This window comes from Salmo salar, chromosome ssa13 (genome assembly GCF_905237065.1).
Source record: "Salmo salar chromosome ssa13, Ssal_v3.1, whole genome shotgun sequence".
Lineage (NCBI taxonomy): Eukaryota > Metazoa > Chordata > Actinopteri > Salmoniformes > Salmonidae > Salmo > Salmo salar.
Window position 1 is genome coordinate 36,070,530 of NC_059454.1, and position 16,454 is coordinate 36,086,983.

At 45.7% G+C, this 16,454-nt stretch overlaps 1 protein-coding gene across 1 annotated transcript; it reads right to left on the reverse strand.

The window, feature by feature from the left end:
* Positions 1-1,262: 1,262 nt before the first annotated feature.
* Positions 1,263-16,379, reverse strand: LOC106567221 (translation initiation factor IF-2). Its single transcript, XM_014136251.2, has 7 exons — positions 16,083-16,379; positions 6,146-6,374; positions 6,001-6,058; positions 5,798-5,876; positions 5,078-5,637; positions 3,956-4,093; positions 1,263-3,709 (listed from the first exon to the last, which is right to left on the reverse strand). Exons 2-7 carry the CDS (start codon positions 6,277-6,279, stop codon positions 3,152-3,154), a joined length of 1,527 nt encoding a protein of 508 aa, XP_013991726.2. The 5' UTR covers positions 6,280-6,374; positions 16,083-16,379; the 3' UTR covers positions 1,263-3,151.
* Between the last annotated feature and the right edge of the window lie 75 nt (positions 16,380-16,454).

Here is a 16,454-nt window from a genome sequence, read left to right on the forward strand (position 1 = left end):
TATAGCACTATTGCAGAATCTTTGTCTTCCATTAGTCATCCCAGTGTTTTTCAGAGTTGCCTTTGGTTTCAGGATCAGTTTGATATTGCTATATGTTTGGCCTACAATGAGGGTTAAAGGCAACCGTGTGTTGGATTTGCGAGTTTGATCTATGTCAATGCTTTGATCAAATCAAATTGTGTTTGTCACATGCTGCGTAGACAACGGGTGTAAACTAAAAGTGAAATGCTTACAGGTCCTTTTCCAACAATACAGAGTTAAAGATAAAATATCAAATAAGAAACAGTGACATGAGGAACACAGTGAATAATGATAACAAGTAAAAAATAACATGGCTATATACAGGGAGTACCAGTACCAAGTCGATGTGCAGGGGTACGGGGTAAGTGAGGTAGCTATGTACATATAGGTAGTGGTAAAGTGACTACGCTGCAGGATAGATAAGACAGTACCAGCAGCGTATGTGGTGAGTGTGAAAGTGTGGGTGTGTGAGTGTGTGGCGTCAGTATGCACGTGTGCGCATGTTATGTGTGTGGGTGTGTGTTGGGGTGTCAGTGTAAGTATGTATGAGTGTGTGGGTAGAGTCCAGTGTGTGTGCATAGAGTCAGTGCAAGAGAGTTGGTGCAACAAAGGGTCAATGCAGGAAGTCCGGGTGGCCATTTGATTAGCTATTAAGCAGACTTGTTTAGCAGTCTTATGGTTTGGTGGTAGAATCTTTTCATGGTCCTGTTGGATCCAGACTTGGTGCACTGGTACCGCTTGCCATGAGGTAGCCAAGAGAACAGTCTATGGCTTGGGTGGCTGGAGTCTTTTACATTTTTTTGTGCCTTCCGGTCATGTGCTTTGCAGTTGCCGTACCAAGCGGTGATGCAGCCCGTCAAAATGCTCTCAATTGTGCAGCTGTAGAACTTTTTGAGGATCTGAGGGCTCATGCCATCTTTTCAGCCTCCTAAGGGGGAAGAGGTGCTGTCGTGCCCTATTCACAACTGTATGGGTATGTCTGGACCATGTTAATTCCTTAGATCATGATGTTATAAAAGACATAATGATGATAATAATAATAATAGCTTATCAGATCATGAACAGTGCATATGGAAAAGGGTCAAATGGAAAGACTGCTTTCGACTGTGCTGTGTTTTAGTGAAGTTAGCTGGCATGGTTGGACAAATAATTTTTACCTTCTGGTAAAGGTAATCCTATCTAATAAAAGGCATATGAGGTAAATGTTTAGATTTTTTTTAAAGTGAAGCTTAGAGAAAACCCATTTTTCAAAGTGCCACTTTATTACAAAAGTATAAACTTGACCGACATTTTCATGAATATTAATCTTGATATAAAACATTACAATCTTTTTTCATTTTTAGCACTTAATTACAAGCTTCGAGTACAAGACCCCGTAGTCTGATTAGCAAACACACAACATCAGCTGCCACATAAAACTTAGCTGGGCTTTTCAATGAACACATCACAGCTTAAGTGGCTTGGAAAAATGTAACAAAAGCACATCAAAATTCACATTGTAAATTCTTTGCAAATTTGCCACCAGAGAAGTCATTCCAAAAACACAACCAAACATAAATAGTAAAAGATAGATTTCTTGACACCAATTATATATTTATTATTATTTCTCTTTTCGTAACATACACACGCGCACATTGCGTCAACATACATAATAATAATAACCACATTGTGTGCTGGTATATTTGGTCAAATGAAGTTTTCTTCTTTAGTATCCAGGTTGAGCTGACGTTTTGGGTTCTACTTTTTATACGCTCCTTTCCCAATATCTGTGTTGGATCGTTGGCATTTATTGCACCGTTGTCTTTTTTCTGTATATTTAAGATGTCACTGGGGATCGAGAGGAGATCAGAATGTTCACCAGTGGCGTGATGAGACACAGCTATAGAGGTTTGTTGATGGTTTGTTGGTGGATGTCAGTTCCACCATGCGTTCAGAGTTGAGGATGGTGAAATCACCATCATCAGTGATCAGGATTGTGAGGCAGAAGCAGTATCTTGGCTGATCCACAGTTTTGAGAGTGAGGACGGAGCTATTCAATTTGTGTAGACTCCACCAGCATGCCCCCTTGACTAGATATGGCCCCTGTAGTTCAGATAGTAGTATCCTATCCTCTCTGTGGTGAAGACGAAGGCAGTGACCAACTTGACAGTAACAATTACCAGAGATTCCCAGTGACCAAAGCTATCCTGAATCAGAATGACATTTTGCTCTCTAAGAGAAACAAGGCAACATAATAACTAAACAATCAACAACATTATCAAAAAAGAAACCGTTCTTAGGTACCACATGACAGTGCTTGATTTGAGTTTTTTTTAGCATGCAACATTAAGCAGGCAAAGTGCAAGAAAAAGATCGACAAAATAAAACACTTCATTTACAGATGGCATTGGAGACAGTTGTCATGTGACGTGATATGTAACAAATGAAAAGGGAAAAATATCTGCTATCATCTGAGAATATGGTCAAAATTATTTGTCTTTGGGGGGGGAAGAAAACAACAATGTGTGCAATTTAGTTAATTATTCTCTCATAATTTGACTCTTGGTCCCTGAGCTTTCAAGTCTTTTGATTAATATTTAATTTCTTTACTTTTAATACTTTTAATTCCTTCCTGAATCACACCTCGACCAACTTGGGGGAAAGGTCTGCCGTACACAGACTAAGTGCTACATAGGGAGTAAACTGAAAGTTGTGCTCGTTCCTAAACTAGGGCTCCAGGATTGCCAGTACAATAACACTGTTTTAACCATAGAAATGAATTATATTTCAATGGTTAGACCTGCAAAAATTGGGACGAATTTTCCAAATGTTCCCTCTAATTGTGCTCTGCACATTGTTCAAATAGTGCTGCCATCCTACAGGTTTTTCTGTAATAGTTTTGTGCTCATTTCTCATCACTACCTTTGGATTCAAGGTAGGGGTTTGACCCAGCCAAGGGCTTTCTCTTCAGCCCAGGTCGTTAACCACTGACCAACACTGTTGCCCTAGGCTCTGAAAGGCAGGAAGTTATGACTGTAATGTAAACATGTGAGTGAGCATGAGAGGGGCTCAACCAGCTCTCCTCGACCGTGATCTTCTTTTTAAATGCTAGGAAGGAGGTGAGAGGTCACAGGTCACAGAGGGAGCAGCCTTAGAGCCCAGTGACATACATCTCCATGCCGTCGTTGAAGGTGAAGATGGTGGTGGTGCTGGAAGTGGCAGTTCCGCCCTGCTTCATGTCCCCTATACTCTCGTACAGGTTCTCCCCGGGCAGCAGCAGGGCTTTGGCTGGAAGGTGCTGTAACTTGGGGGTCTGCTGTGTGGGTGGTGGCGGGGGAGGCTGCTGCTGCTGCAAGGGCTGCTGGGACTTCTTCCTCCTGGGCCTGAGGGTGGCGCAGGTGTTGGGAGGCCGTTCGGTTCCTCCAACTCGCTTCCAACCACCACCACCTTCCATAGGCTCATAGGCAGGGTTGCATTCCTCCCCCGTCCCGATGGACTCGTAACAGTGGTCCTCCAGAGTTGCAGAGGCTCCTCCGACAGGCTTCCCTTCCTGCGGGGCCCAGTTCTGGGGCTTGACCACCACACTGAACCCTCCGTCTCGGTCCCGGTCCCGGTCACCGCGCCCCAAGGTACGGAAGCCAATGTTTGCTGGGGGAGACCCAGGAACAGTTCTCTTCTTCTTGACTGGTTTGGAGTACATCTCTGCAGCCTGGAAACCACACAGCATTGGACAACCCTCAGTGCTAATCAGTCTGATAAACACAATGAACACATACTTTGTAATGACATACATACTCACCAGAGGAGGCTGTTGGGAGAAGCTATAGGACAATGGGCTCATTGTAATGGCTGGAATGGAACCCACGTTTGACTCTGTTCCATTAATTCCATTCCAGCCATTACAATGAACCCGTCCTCCTATACTTTCCACCCACCAACCTCCACTGATACTCACCATAGCAGTAGATGGCTGTATGTTCTCCCCACTGTGAGGACTCAGAGGGCCTAAGGGTTTGTTTTGGAGCATGATGATGTCATCATCCTCTGGAGGCTTCCATATGTACTGCTCTCCATTACCCATGAACACTGCCTCCTGCCAGCCAATCAGAGAACGGGAAGAATGGGTTGTCAACACATCACATATGATTGAGATGAAACACAGCAATAAAACAAACAAAACATAGTGCTTTCGTATAATACTTGGGAGAGTGTAATGAAAAGTTCAGTTACAGGCTTATTGTTTAAAATGCCTTTACTCTCCTCTGCTAAGGACCATACAAGTCATTCCTTAAAATGGGGCATGAGAGAGAAAATGTGTGCAAACATACATATAAATGCATTACATTTGCACTCTAAACATTACAGTGAAATGTTTAGCTCTCAACAGAATTACTTGAGCTGCAGAGGCATCAGAAGAAACTGACTAAGATTCAATGCTCTCTAGGGGCTGCCTAGGGACCCAGCATCCATGACAGATCCTAAAGAAGATGCATGCTCATTCATAACACCTCAAACAGCCTTGCAGGCATAAATGTAGGAAGCATCTAGATTCTAGACCATTACAGTTGATTCATGCAAGCTGTACAACTCTACATTACTGGAGCACAGGGGATACTAACCAAATCAAGAATACATTATGTATATTAAAACTAGGATTAGAGTCTTGACTTAAAGTACCACATCTTGTGGATTTTAACTGAAAGGTGCAGCTTGCTGTTTGAATGACAGAACAGTCAAGCAGCACCATTGTCTTTCTGCAGGGATAATGATCTGTGTTTCAATGCATTGCGTCATCTATATGGCATTGAGCCCGAGAGAGCAGCGCTGTGAAGAATGCTAAGTACAAAACGTAATCTTATACAAAACACACAAACATACACACACACAGTCTGTGAGTAATACATGTAGTGAACTGCAAGTACATAAAGAGACATGTATAAACAGGCAGGAAAATGCAGTGAAATGAATCACCATTTCTGCACACATGGCCTTCGTCAAGGTCTGACTTTCAGACTTCCCTAACGAACAGAAATCTGTATCTGTATAATTCTGTATTATCAGCCTTTTCTCTACCAACCTTGGGGAAGGTGGGCAGGTTGAAGGCCTCCGCGTTTTTCCGGGGCATCTTCACGCTGTGAGGGTGTGGCGGAAGCGGGGCAGGATGTGAAGGTGGGGCGTGGCGAGGAGGCGGCACCGGTGCCTCCCCCATATCCGTCCCACTATCTCTCTTTTGGGGGACAGCCTTGTCCACCTTCAGGAGCTTCCGGACGCAGGCGTACTCTGCAGTAGTCTCCGGGGGGTGTGGAGGAGCCATAGCCTGGAGGATGGGATCTGGCTCGGGGAGCGGTTCATTCAACCCATCCCCGTCTGGGTCAGGGGGGGCAGGGGTGTTGGCTGGGACGGCCGGAGGGGCTGGGGTGTCTGTCTCTCCAGCCCGGCCCACTATGGCGTAGAGGTTGTTATCAGGGCCACGCTTTGGGGAGGAGCGTTGACCTACCTCAGAGTAGGTGTGCTCCTCTCCCGTACCAGAGGGTACCTGGGGTAGCGTCCGTCCCCCGGAGCGCAGGTCAGAGTTGGACCGGCGGCTGGGCAGCAGCAGGAGATCCATGCTGGCCGGACGGTTCTTTTTGGATGACTCTGCAGGACACATGGAAACCAGAAAGGTTAGCATTCTATCACACCTAAATAAAAGAAGGCTTTGTAAAAGGTGTAAATATCATTGTTTGTTATGTAGTGAAGATTTCTCGAAATGGAGCTCAACATTTGTGATAGTCTTATACCTAAGAGTTCTACTCACTCTTGCCATTGCAGTTTAGCTTGTTCATCTCACCGTCCGACTTGCTGATGGAACGCAGCCTTGACTGCTTGAGTATACTCTGAAAACACACAAACAAATTATAGTTTTTCTCAATCGCTTGAATGCATAATGTATCCATGCTTTACCTAAAATGATGCTCACAGCTGAGGTAAATGTGGTAATATGAGGGATTCTCTGCTCACCATGTCCATTAGCCTGTGTTTCCCACCTTCACTGGAGACATTATGTGTCTTTCCCTTCCTGTAATAAACACAACATTTCATGTACTATAAAGACGCAAATAGCTGTGTGCGCGTGCACATGGTCATAGTCATTAACTCGTCTCACCTCTGGCAGCCCACACAGAGCACCACGATGAGGATGGTGACGACGAAGGCTGAGGCAGCAGCGATAGCACCCAGCAGCAGGACTTTGCCGTAGGAAGGAGACGTGAAGTTCAGCCCGTCCTGCATGGAGGCCATGTGGGAGCGCTGGCGCTCGCTCTCTCACAACCACACACACACACTCACCACACACATGCACACCGCACACGTAGGCACCACGACCTCCCTGGGATCTGCAGAGATGGAGAAGGAGAGGAAAGAACTGTGTGTTTGTCATACAGATCAGCTGCTCTTATTTAAGCCCACGGAATTGTACGGGGAATGGGGAACTTGGGCAAACATACAATTCAAATAAAAGGAGAACATATCATGAAAAACAGTTGCTTGAATTGCTCCATTTGTTCCATTGCTCCAACGACCAACAAAAGAAAGACATAGGAATAACCAAGAGATCAACCACAGCATTTCTGACCTCCTTTTCTTTGTCCTCTTTTCCTTTCCACTGACTGTCATTTACCCTGTGGCATCTTTATCTTCCTTGGCTCGTTAAGGATTTGGGGAATTTCTGACATATCCACAAACGTCAGGTACCTAACCTGTTGTGTCCAAAGAGCCCATAGTACTACAATCAACATCAGTGGAATTAATATCCAGATTCATATGTGTGCTGGACTTTATCTTTGAAACTACACTTAATCTTTAGTCTTCAGGGACCACCCTCACCAGGACCTTTCCTCTACACACACATACACTGTACCAATAATCCCTGAGAGAAACCAGTTGAAGATATGCTGATATATGTGTTTGTTTAAGTGTAATGTAATTCACCCCTGTAACTATCATGATTTGCCCCATGTTTGAATCAATCCTGCACAACAGTGTAAATATGAACAGGGTCAATGAGTCACATGGAAGCTAAAAATACTGTAACACAGACACAGGAACAGAGAGAGGCACACATCATTATCTTATTCCAAAACCAAAGAGAAGACAGAGAACAGAGGAAACCATATTTTCTTTGATTATATTGTCCTCCAAGCTTTTTCCTTTCTCAGTGAAAGAGAAGTTTAAGGTGGACGGTTTGATTGAAACAAAGAGGAAAAGTCCTTATCGGGATTATTTCATGATGCCCTCCAAATCTCCAAGCGACAGCAAATATGTTTCTGATATAACTGTCCTGGCTGACTAACCAGTCACATACTTATTGAACTACATGATTACAGCAGAAAACATATTCCCCAGCAAGTATTTTGAACCAGCAACCCCCAAGGTGCTAGCCTATTTTGAAACAGGTTCCCAAATCTCTTCTCACAGATATATTCATTGGTGAATATACTGTAACACTCTTTATACATTACGATTCATATGACTCACTTCACTCTGATCTATAGTCTAAAGTCTCTATACCTTCAACTTTATGACTTCTCCAGAGTTTATCATAGCCTCTTGTTGACTAACAGTTGAAGTTGAGTCGGGATGGTCTCAATTAGTACAGAAGGAAAGAGTTATATAGCTTAACTTTGTCTCTGCATGTGACTATGGTTGGACATCTGTGCTTCTCAATATATTTATGCTAACTATGGAGTGCCATAACCTGGCATGAAAAACATTTGACATTTAAATCCTCAGGTCACACAGCATGCTGAGGTACAGTATAATGTGTTCTTTATGTCCTTGTTAACAGTAGAACATTGTTTTCTGCGCTACTACCCCCACCTCCTCCCAAACACTAGTTCAGACCAGCTGCTAGATAATTAGGAGGTACTGTGATGTTATGTCCAGTTTCACAGGTGCTTTTCCCCTCTTCAATTAACTCCTATTAGGTTCCTCCTATATTTTTATCTCTCGCACACAAAAACAAACCCTTATCTCCCATGACTGTCTGACATCCCTATCGCTCAACCATTTCTTCAGTTAGACATAATAGTAAATTGGCTCCTACACACTGAAACAGAGAGCTCTACACTGAATCCTGTTCCGGTATAGCAAAAATGGGTTGGGGTGTGTTTAGGGGGTTCTGGGCAGGTGGGGGAGTTTTGGGCTGTGAGCCTTTGTGCCTGCATCATCCATTCTATAGAAATAGATGAGGTTGTGAATAATGTAGCACTGATTTGCAACATATGGAAATTCCACACAGGGAATTTCAACACCAACAGATATGCATGTTTCTGCCAAGTGTTGATATCTTTAAAGCATTTATCTTATGTCCTCCTTGGGATTGGGAGTAAATAATTGGTGGAATGCACACACATTATTTTTTGGTTTTAGCCAAAAGAGTGTCTATGGTCAGATCAATTCAGTGGCTATGGGACCAATGTGCCAATTTGGTATGCACTTACATGGTTAGTATTGTAGCTCATTAGCATACTAGTGTGGTGATCCAAAATGGCTGAAGCAGCTCAGATAAATTAGCCTTAGCCTTACCATTGCAGTGGGTTGTGGTGGTGGTCTGTACAGTGCTAGTAGGGCACATGTTTACATTGTAAATTATATGGGAGAGAAAGTTCTGATTCTTCCAAAAAATATGGTTTCATCCAAACGGCCTTCAGCTGTTCTCGTAAGTATGATGCAGAGTGCTCTCAACAGGGCACAAACACAAACTGTGCTCTTTCTTGGCTCGCAAATTAGTCCCTGCTTGATAAATATGAATACAATTGATTAATAAATTACATTTCGCTACAGTAGAGAGCCAACCACTACATACCTGTACAGATCTTTTGGCAATGACTGTACAATACATTGAGGCAGGAAACATGCTTAATAACACCTCTGTATTACCTTACAACTTAACCGACATACCTATATATTGTATACTGTGTGTAAAGCATGTCATAAAAGTGTTAAATACAGGGGAAGTATAAACAGGAGAGGTGAACAAACCTTTAACTTTACATAATTTTAAAAATTCTAATGTCTTTAACTGCTTTCCAACTCCCTCCCCAGAGTTGACCCAGAATATATATTTTGTAACACGCTCACAAGAATATCCTGAATATTCAGAAATACCCAAATGGATCCAGAAAGACATATTCTATTCATTCATAAATCTGACAGTGTATCTAAATCACCTTGAGAACAGAACACAGATGTTTTGAGCAAGGGTAAGGCAAGAGGAAGTGGAGCAGAGTAAGGCTGAAAGGAGGGTGAGGAAGGAAGAGAGAGGCAGGCACATCAGTGTGTGCGTGGGAGTTCCGTGACAGGTGTTTGAGGAAGCTGAAAAGCTGATGATGAGAGGAGACTGTCACATTTCCAGAGCCAGGTTCCCAGAGCTGCTGCCTTGTTGTCTCTGTCGGTCCAGCTCCTCCTCCTCCTCCTCCCCCCAACATATTCTACTCTACTCTCTCTCTCTCTCTATCCCCTGCCTTACCCCTTGGCTCATAGTCAGAGTGACGCCTCAGCACTGCAGTGTAATCTCTGGCCCTGGAGCAGCTTTCTCTAAGCCAACCAATTGGATGTTGCTCTCCGAGCAGAGCAAAGCAGTCAAATGGCACTCCACCAGAGGCTCCTCTGCTAAACAAAGCCCCTCTCCCCAGCCACAGAGAAAACCCCCTCATCCTATGGCACTCTACTATGCGCTTAAACCTCAAACTGTAAATGTTCATTCTTCTTCTAACCCTTGTGTTGCCCTACCTGTCTGTGTGTTACTGGGGTGACAGGAGGCTGGTCATGTCAGGGTATAAGGGAGCTAAGAACAGGACATGTGGTGTGGGTCCTTGAGAGGCCATAGATACAAGTTTTAGAGCATGTTGATGCACCTCTTTATGCCTACATTATGTCTTTAAGCCTGTATCTGCATGCACATCTGTTTTGTGGAGAAGGGATCTGCATGTGTATTTCATTTGTATAGTCTGGAAAGGGTACTGGGTTGGAAATCGTAAAAAAGGGTAAAGGCTGGCTGACAACTCAATGAGCGTACAGAACGCCTTCCAGAACCTGCACGAGAACTGAGCACCCCGGTCGGAGACCATGTCCCCTGGGAATCCGTGGATCTGGAAGACGTGCAGCACTATAAGGTGGGCCGTCTCCTTGGCCGAGGGTAGTTTGGGGAGAGGAATGAAGTGGGCGGCATTGGAAAACCGGTCGACCACAGCCAGGATGGCAGTGTTGCCCTCAGACGGGGGGAGACCCATGACGAAATCCAGGGATATATGGGACCAGGGACGGTGAGGGACAGGCAGTGGTTGAAGCAGACCAGCCAGAGCTTGCCGAGGAGTCTTGTTCTGTGCACAGACTGTGCAGGCGGCGACAAACAAGGCAACATCCGGAACCATAGTAAGCCACCAAAAGCGTTGTCCGACGGGAGCCCGGGTGGTAGGCAAGCCTGGAGGAATGCGCCCACTCCAGGACCGTGGATCGGACTGCGTCAGGCACAAACATCCGGTTATCTGAGCCCCCCCCCACCTGTTTCCCTACACCCTAGCTGAGTGCCGTCGCCAGGCACGAGGTGGGAAGGATGGTCTCGGGCTCCGGGGTGGTAACTGTGGAGTTATAGTGGCGAGACATGGCATTCGGCTTGACGTTCTTGGACCCCGGCCGGTAGGAGAGGGAAAAGTTGAACCAGGTAAACAGCAGGGCCCATCTCGCCTACCTGGAGGTGAGGCGCTTGGCGGTGTGGAGATACTCCATGTTTTTGTGGTCGGTCCACACAATGAACGGATGTTCCGCCCTTTCTAGCCAATGCCTCCATTCCTCCAACGCCATTTTCACAGCAAGAAGCTCCCAATTCCCCACATCATAGTTCCTCTACGTGGCGTTGAGGCGGTGGGAGAAGAAGGCACAGGGATGCAGCTTAAGGTCCAGGGCAGAACGTTGGGACAGGACAGCCCCCACTCTGACATCCGAAGCATCGGCCTTCACTACGAACTGACGGGAAGGGTCAGGATGAACCAAGATAGGAACAGTGGTGAAGCGGTGTTTGAGGTCCCAGGACGCCCAGTCAGCGACAGAGGACCACGTGAACGGAACCTTGGTAGAGGTGAGTGCAGACAGGGGGAGGCCAGGGTGCTGTAACCCCGGATAAAGCGGTGTAAAAATTGGCAAACCTCAGGAAGCATTGCAGCTGCACCCTGGATGTAGGCTGGGCCAATCCACCCCAGCTTACACCTTCCTGGGAGCAGAGATGATGTAGCCCAGAAAGGGAATGGTGGAGCGATAGAACTTGCACTTTCCGCCTTAACAAACAGCTGGTTCTCCAGAAGGTGCTGGAGAACCTGTCTGATGTGGAACACATGTTCTTGGGGGGAGCGGGAGAAGACGAGGATGTCATCAATGTAGACGAAGACGAACCGGTTCAACATGTCACGGAGAACATCATTCACCAGAGCCTGGAACACAGCAGGGGCGTTGGTGTGGCCAAAGGGCATGACCAGATATTCGTAGTGGCCGCTGGCCATGTTGAAGGCGGTCTTCCACTCATCCCCCTCTCGTATCCACACCAGGTGGTAGGCATTTCGTAGATCCAGCTTGGAGAAAACAGTGGCCCCCTGGAGTGGCTCGAAGGCAGAGGAAATAAGTGGTAGCGGATAACGGTTCTTCACAGTAATGGCATTGAGTCCCCGGTAGTCAATGCACGGGCACAAGGTCTTGTCCTTTTTCTCCACGAAGAAGAACCCTGTGCCAGTGGGAGAGGAAGAGGGACGGAAAATCTTGCAGCTAGGGAGTCCCCAATGTAGGTCTCCATAGCCTTGGTCTCTGGTCCCGACAGAGAGTACAGATTTCCCCGGGCGGCTGGTGCTAGGGAGAAGGTCAATCCCGCAGTCATAGGGATGGTGCGGCGGAAGGGAAGTAGCCCGGGACTTGCTGAATACCTCCCGGAGGTCCTGGTACTCCGCGGGAATGGTGGAGAGGTCTGGAGCAGCTTCTGAGCCCCCAGGAAGACGTCCCGGGCTAGGTTGCGCCAACTTCAGACAATGGGCGTGGCAGAACGGACTCCAGCCCATGATAGCACCCGTAGAGCAGTTGATGAGGGGATTGTGTCGCTGGAGCCAGAAGAATCCCAAAACCACGGCAATCTGGGGAGACTTGATGAGCAGTGGTGTTATGGGTGACCCGACCTATAGAGTGCCGTCTAGCACTCTTCCATCCATGGGAATGGAGAGGGGCTGAGTGGGGATGTTCAGCTCGGAAGCCAGTGTGGCTTCCAAAAAGCTCTCATCGGCCCCAGAGTCAATGAGGACACGGAGAGATTTGGACTGGTTTCCCCACAGCAGAATGGCATGAAAAGGGGTGCGAGTAAGGGAAGCAGAAAAGTTCTCCATATGGTCCACCAGAGTACTCGCTGCTACCGGTGAGCCTGGTCTTTTAATGGACAAGAGGACACAAAATGACCAAAAGTCCGACAATACAGACAGCTCTTTGTGTTGATCCTGTATTGCCGTTCCACTGGTAACAGCTCAGCTCTACCTAGTTGCATAGGCTCAGGAAACAGTGCCTCAGCCATCTTCGGCAACTCTTGAGGGAGGAAACCTCGGGTGCTCTCGGCAACGGGACCGTCGGGGACTTCCGGGATGACTTGGAGGCGAGTTGGAATTCCTGGACGTGTGAGCGAAATTGAATTTCCTCTCCATCCGTCATTCCCGTAATCGCCCATCGATGTGGATGGTCAAAGCGATGAGGGACTCAAGATCTGTGGGTAACTCCCGAGCTGCAAGCTTGCGGAAATCCACCGCATAGTCGACCACACTGTGGGCGTCCTGCCGGAGCTGGATTAGCTTCCGGGCAGTTTCTCTCTGGGCATCAAAAACCTTCCTCACCTCTCCCACGAACCCCTCCAGACTCACACACATGGCTGGCTGTTGTTCCCATACGGCGGTAGCCCAGGTGAGAGCCCTACCGGACAGCAGCGTGATGAGGTAGGCTATTTTGGAGTGATCTGAGGGGAAGGAGGAGAGCTGAAGCTCGAAAATGAGGGCACACTGAGCTAGAAACGCCCGACAGGTGCTGGGCTCCCCATTAAAGCGTTCCGGGGGAGGTAAACGGAATTTCCACATGTTGATCAAAAACGAGGGCACTGTCAGCCGTCAGTGTAGCTAGCTAGCATGCTAACTTTATCTAGCTAGCTAATGTTATCTGTTGTTGCTGTTTTTTTTTTTAACTACACCGCATTCAAAAGATTTGCCAGCTGACTATGGCTTCTAGCCCTGGATTTGTCATAAGCACTAATTTAGGGTAAACTTTGCCACAGATGGAAACCACTGGCCTATCTTTGACTTGTAGTTATGCAAAACTTTAGTGGTCAAAACCATTCATCTTGGGGGCGACCGTGGGAGCGGGTTTTCAAAATGCTATCATATCACGCAATTATATATTTGACCATTTATAAAATGGTCATATATAAAAAATAAATAAAAAATACAGACTAACTCAAAAATAAGTGAAAATGTACAAATTATCCAATGGATATGATCATTTTCTGGTAAAAAAACAACAACTAAAAAGTGGAGGTGCAAAAACATACGTTTGTGCCCCTTATTTTAATTTGCTCCATGGCTCAGGTGGCCAAGTGGGCTGTTTGACTCATCTCAGTCACGAAGAGGAAAAACTTTGCAGCTGTTTGTAATTAATAAACAACACCATGCTGGTGGGTGGTAACATTTAAAAAAAACAGCACTGAAACGAAACGTAGGCTAAAAATCATTTGTATGGCTTGGGAAAAGACAACGCATTCACATGGATTTGAACGAAGTGGGCAGTTCGGATTTGTCAATTCAAGCCAAAATATATCATACTTTGACTAAAACGATGACTTATTGACTTAAATCATTGTGCAACATCATGGGTAATATTTGGCCTTAGTTTCTCATCTCGAAAAAGTAGATTTCTACTGGTGTGGGCCTTTAAATTTTGTTCAATATGGCAGAAATAAATACTACATTTCACAGAAAGCATTAGTTAAACCCTCAAGTTGACCCTGAGGACTTCAAAAAGAAGCCAAATAAATGAAATGGTTGTTGGAAATATAATTGGCTATTGTAAGCGCTTTATATGAAAGAGTATACGAACATTGTTTCTAGAGAACAGTTATATATTCTTTGGTATCTGGAAATGTGACCTGTCAGATTCAATGGAACTCTCATGTTCTATGGCTGAGTGGAATTTCTTTGAATTGCACTGAATTGAATTCTACATCATGTCACTCAAGCTGAAATTCAAATTCTACATCCTGTGGGGTGTGGCCAATTCAATTTGAATTTCAACTCATGAGTTGATTGGGAGTCAATTCCACATTCTGAATTGAGCACAACCCTGACACACACACACACACACACACACACACACACACACACACACACACACACACACACACACACACACACACACACACACACACACACACACACACACACACACACACAGATACATTGTCTCTATTCTCTCTATGTCCTGAACTCACCCTGGCCACAGCAAGCATAGCACTTAAGTCCTGATCAATCAATTGGGAGATGATGTGGAGAGCAGCCCCACCTTTTATCTGTGAGTCATTCCAGCCACACACATACAGACACACACACACAGACAGACACCATGAGCACATTGAGCCACAATTCAATCTGTGTGTGTGTGTTTGCGCGCGCAAGTGCGTGCGTGTGTGTGCGAGAGAGAGAGAGAGAGACAGAGAGGGAGAGAAAGGGAGAGAAAGGGAGAGAGAGAGAGAGAGAGGGAGAAAGAGAGAGAGAGGGAGAGGGAGAGAAAGGGAGAGAGAGGGAGAGAGAGAGAGAGAGAGGGGGAGAAAGAGGGTAAAAGAGACATGATGATGATGTGAATGAGGTCAGATGCTTGCTTGCAATAACATTAACCATTTTAGCCTTGAGTGAGGGAGAATATTGTCTGTGAGAGGATTCTCAGTTGCATGTATTCATCCATGCATTTAAGTGTGCACTGAATGCTAAATAGATCTATAAAGGCTTAGGCTACTACAGGGAGCTGGTTCATACACTGGCCCTGTGCTTCTTCTCTCCCTGGCTCTGAGCTCCAACTGAGATTAATTTGTCTGCACCCTTTGCTGCTGACAAAAGCAAATCCCAAACCACCTTCTCCTTTGATACATTTATCCTGTAGCAAACTCAAATGTATTTCGTCTTCTCCACAAGTAGGCTACACACAATGTTTCCTATTCAACCTCTTCATTACGCATCAGTAGAGTAGCCTGCTATGCGAGCCTAATTATTTGCGCCCTTGCCTGCGCTGCACACCGCGACTCTCTCATAGGTTGAATGGGTTTTAACATCTCATCGAGAATCCCGACAGCTCAAACTGCAGTGATTCCGGAGACAACAGGTTAAAGACCAAACACGGAGCAGGCATGGCTGGCACAACATGACTCTAGCCATGACAGAGAAGACTGGGTGTGAACACGCGAGGTGAATTTGGCAGTGCCAAGGCATTTGAGAGAATCACCAAAAAGGTTCAGAGACACACGCACACATGAGAATCGATGTAGTGATTGTCATGTGTGCGTGTTCTCATTCACTGACCAAGCTTGGTGATCTCTTATCAAACACAAATAGGTCTAATATGAATTATCTTTATTATTCAAAGAAGCCTCTCGAATACTAAGCATGCGATCTAAACGTAGTCTAGCCTATACATAACGTTTCCATAATGCCCGCATGCAATTCCATTAAGGTTCTCTGACGAATCGGTTAATCAGACGTCTAATCACAAAAGCCAGGCAATGAAGTGACATTGTGGCTGTTGCACACGTGTCTGCTCTATTAAATGCATGACCCATTGGAAATAAAGGTAACGGAGCCTGTGAACACAAAGGAAAAATATCGCGAGGAGAAATGCATTTAGGTTACCAATCAATTATCAAATTGAAAAATATTAATAAGCTAATCAAATTTATGTCAGCAGAAAATCTATAATACAATTATGGGGGTATATGAAAACCCCACATGCTCTAGGCAGAGCATTGCGCCAGGAGCTGATCTCATACTCACTCAGCTCAGAGATTCCGGAGGCGCGACGGCGCGCAGCGTCCACTTTGGTCTGTTCCTTCAATTTCTGCGTCCACTCAGACCATCCACTCCCCGCTAGCATAATCAATTACAGCGACAACTGGAGCCTCTTGTGTGAGAAAACATGACCCTAATGCAGCATTGCATACGGCATTTTTGGACACCTCCGCGAAAAGCAGCAGACAGATTAACTATTTTCCTCTGTTGTATCGAACCCTCAGATGTTCCTCCACAGTTTCTCAAGCACCTTCCATCTCTACACTATTCCTCAGCTCCGTGTTAGAGCCATGTGACAGGGGGAACTGGAGAACCCCAATTATTAATTTGTGATTTGCTTCTAGCGTCATCTCTCGG

Coding starts and splice junctions, on each gene's coding strand:
- LOC106567221 (XM_014136251.2), bottom strand. CDS start 6,279: ATGGCCTCCATGCAGGACGGGCTGAACTTCACGTCTCCTTCCTACGGC. Junction 6,059..6,145: donor CTCTGTGTGGGCTGCCAGAG/GTGAGACGAGTT, acceptor TGTTTATTACAG/GAAGGGAAAGACACATAATG. Junction 5,877..6,000: donor AACACAGGCTAATGGACATG/GTGAGCAGAGAA, acceptor GTGTGTTTTCAG/AGTATACTCAAGCAGTCAAG.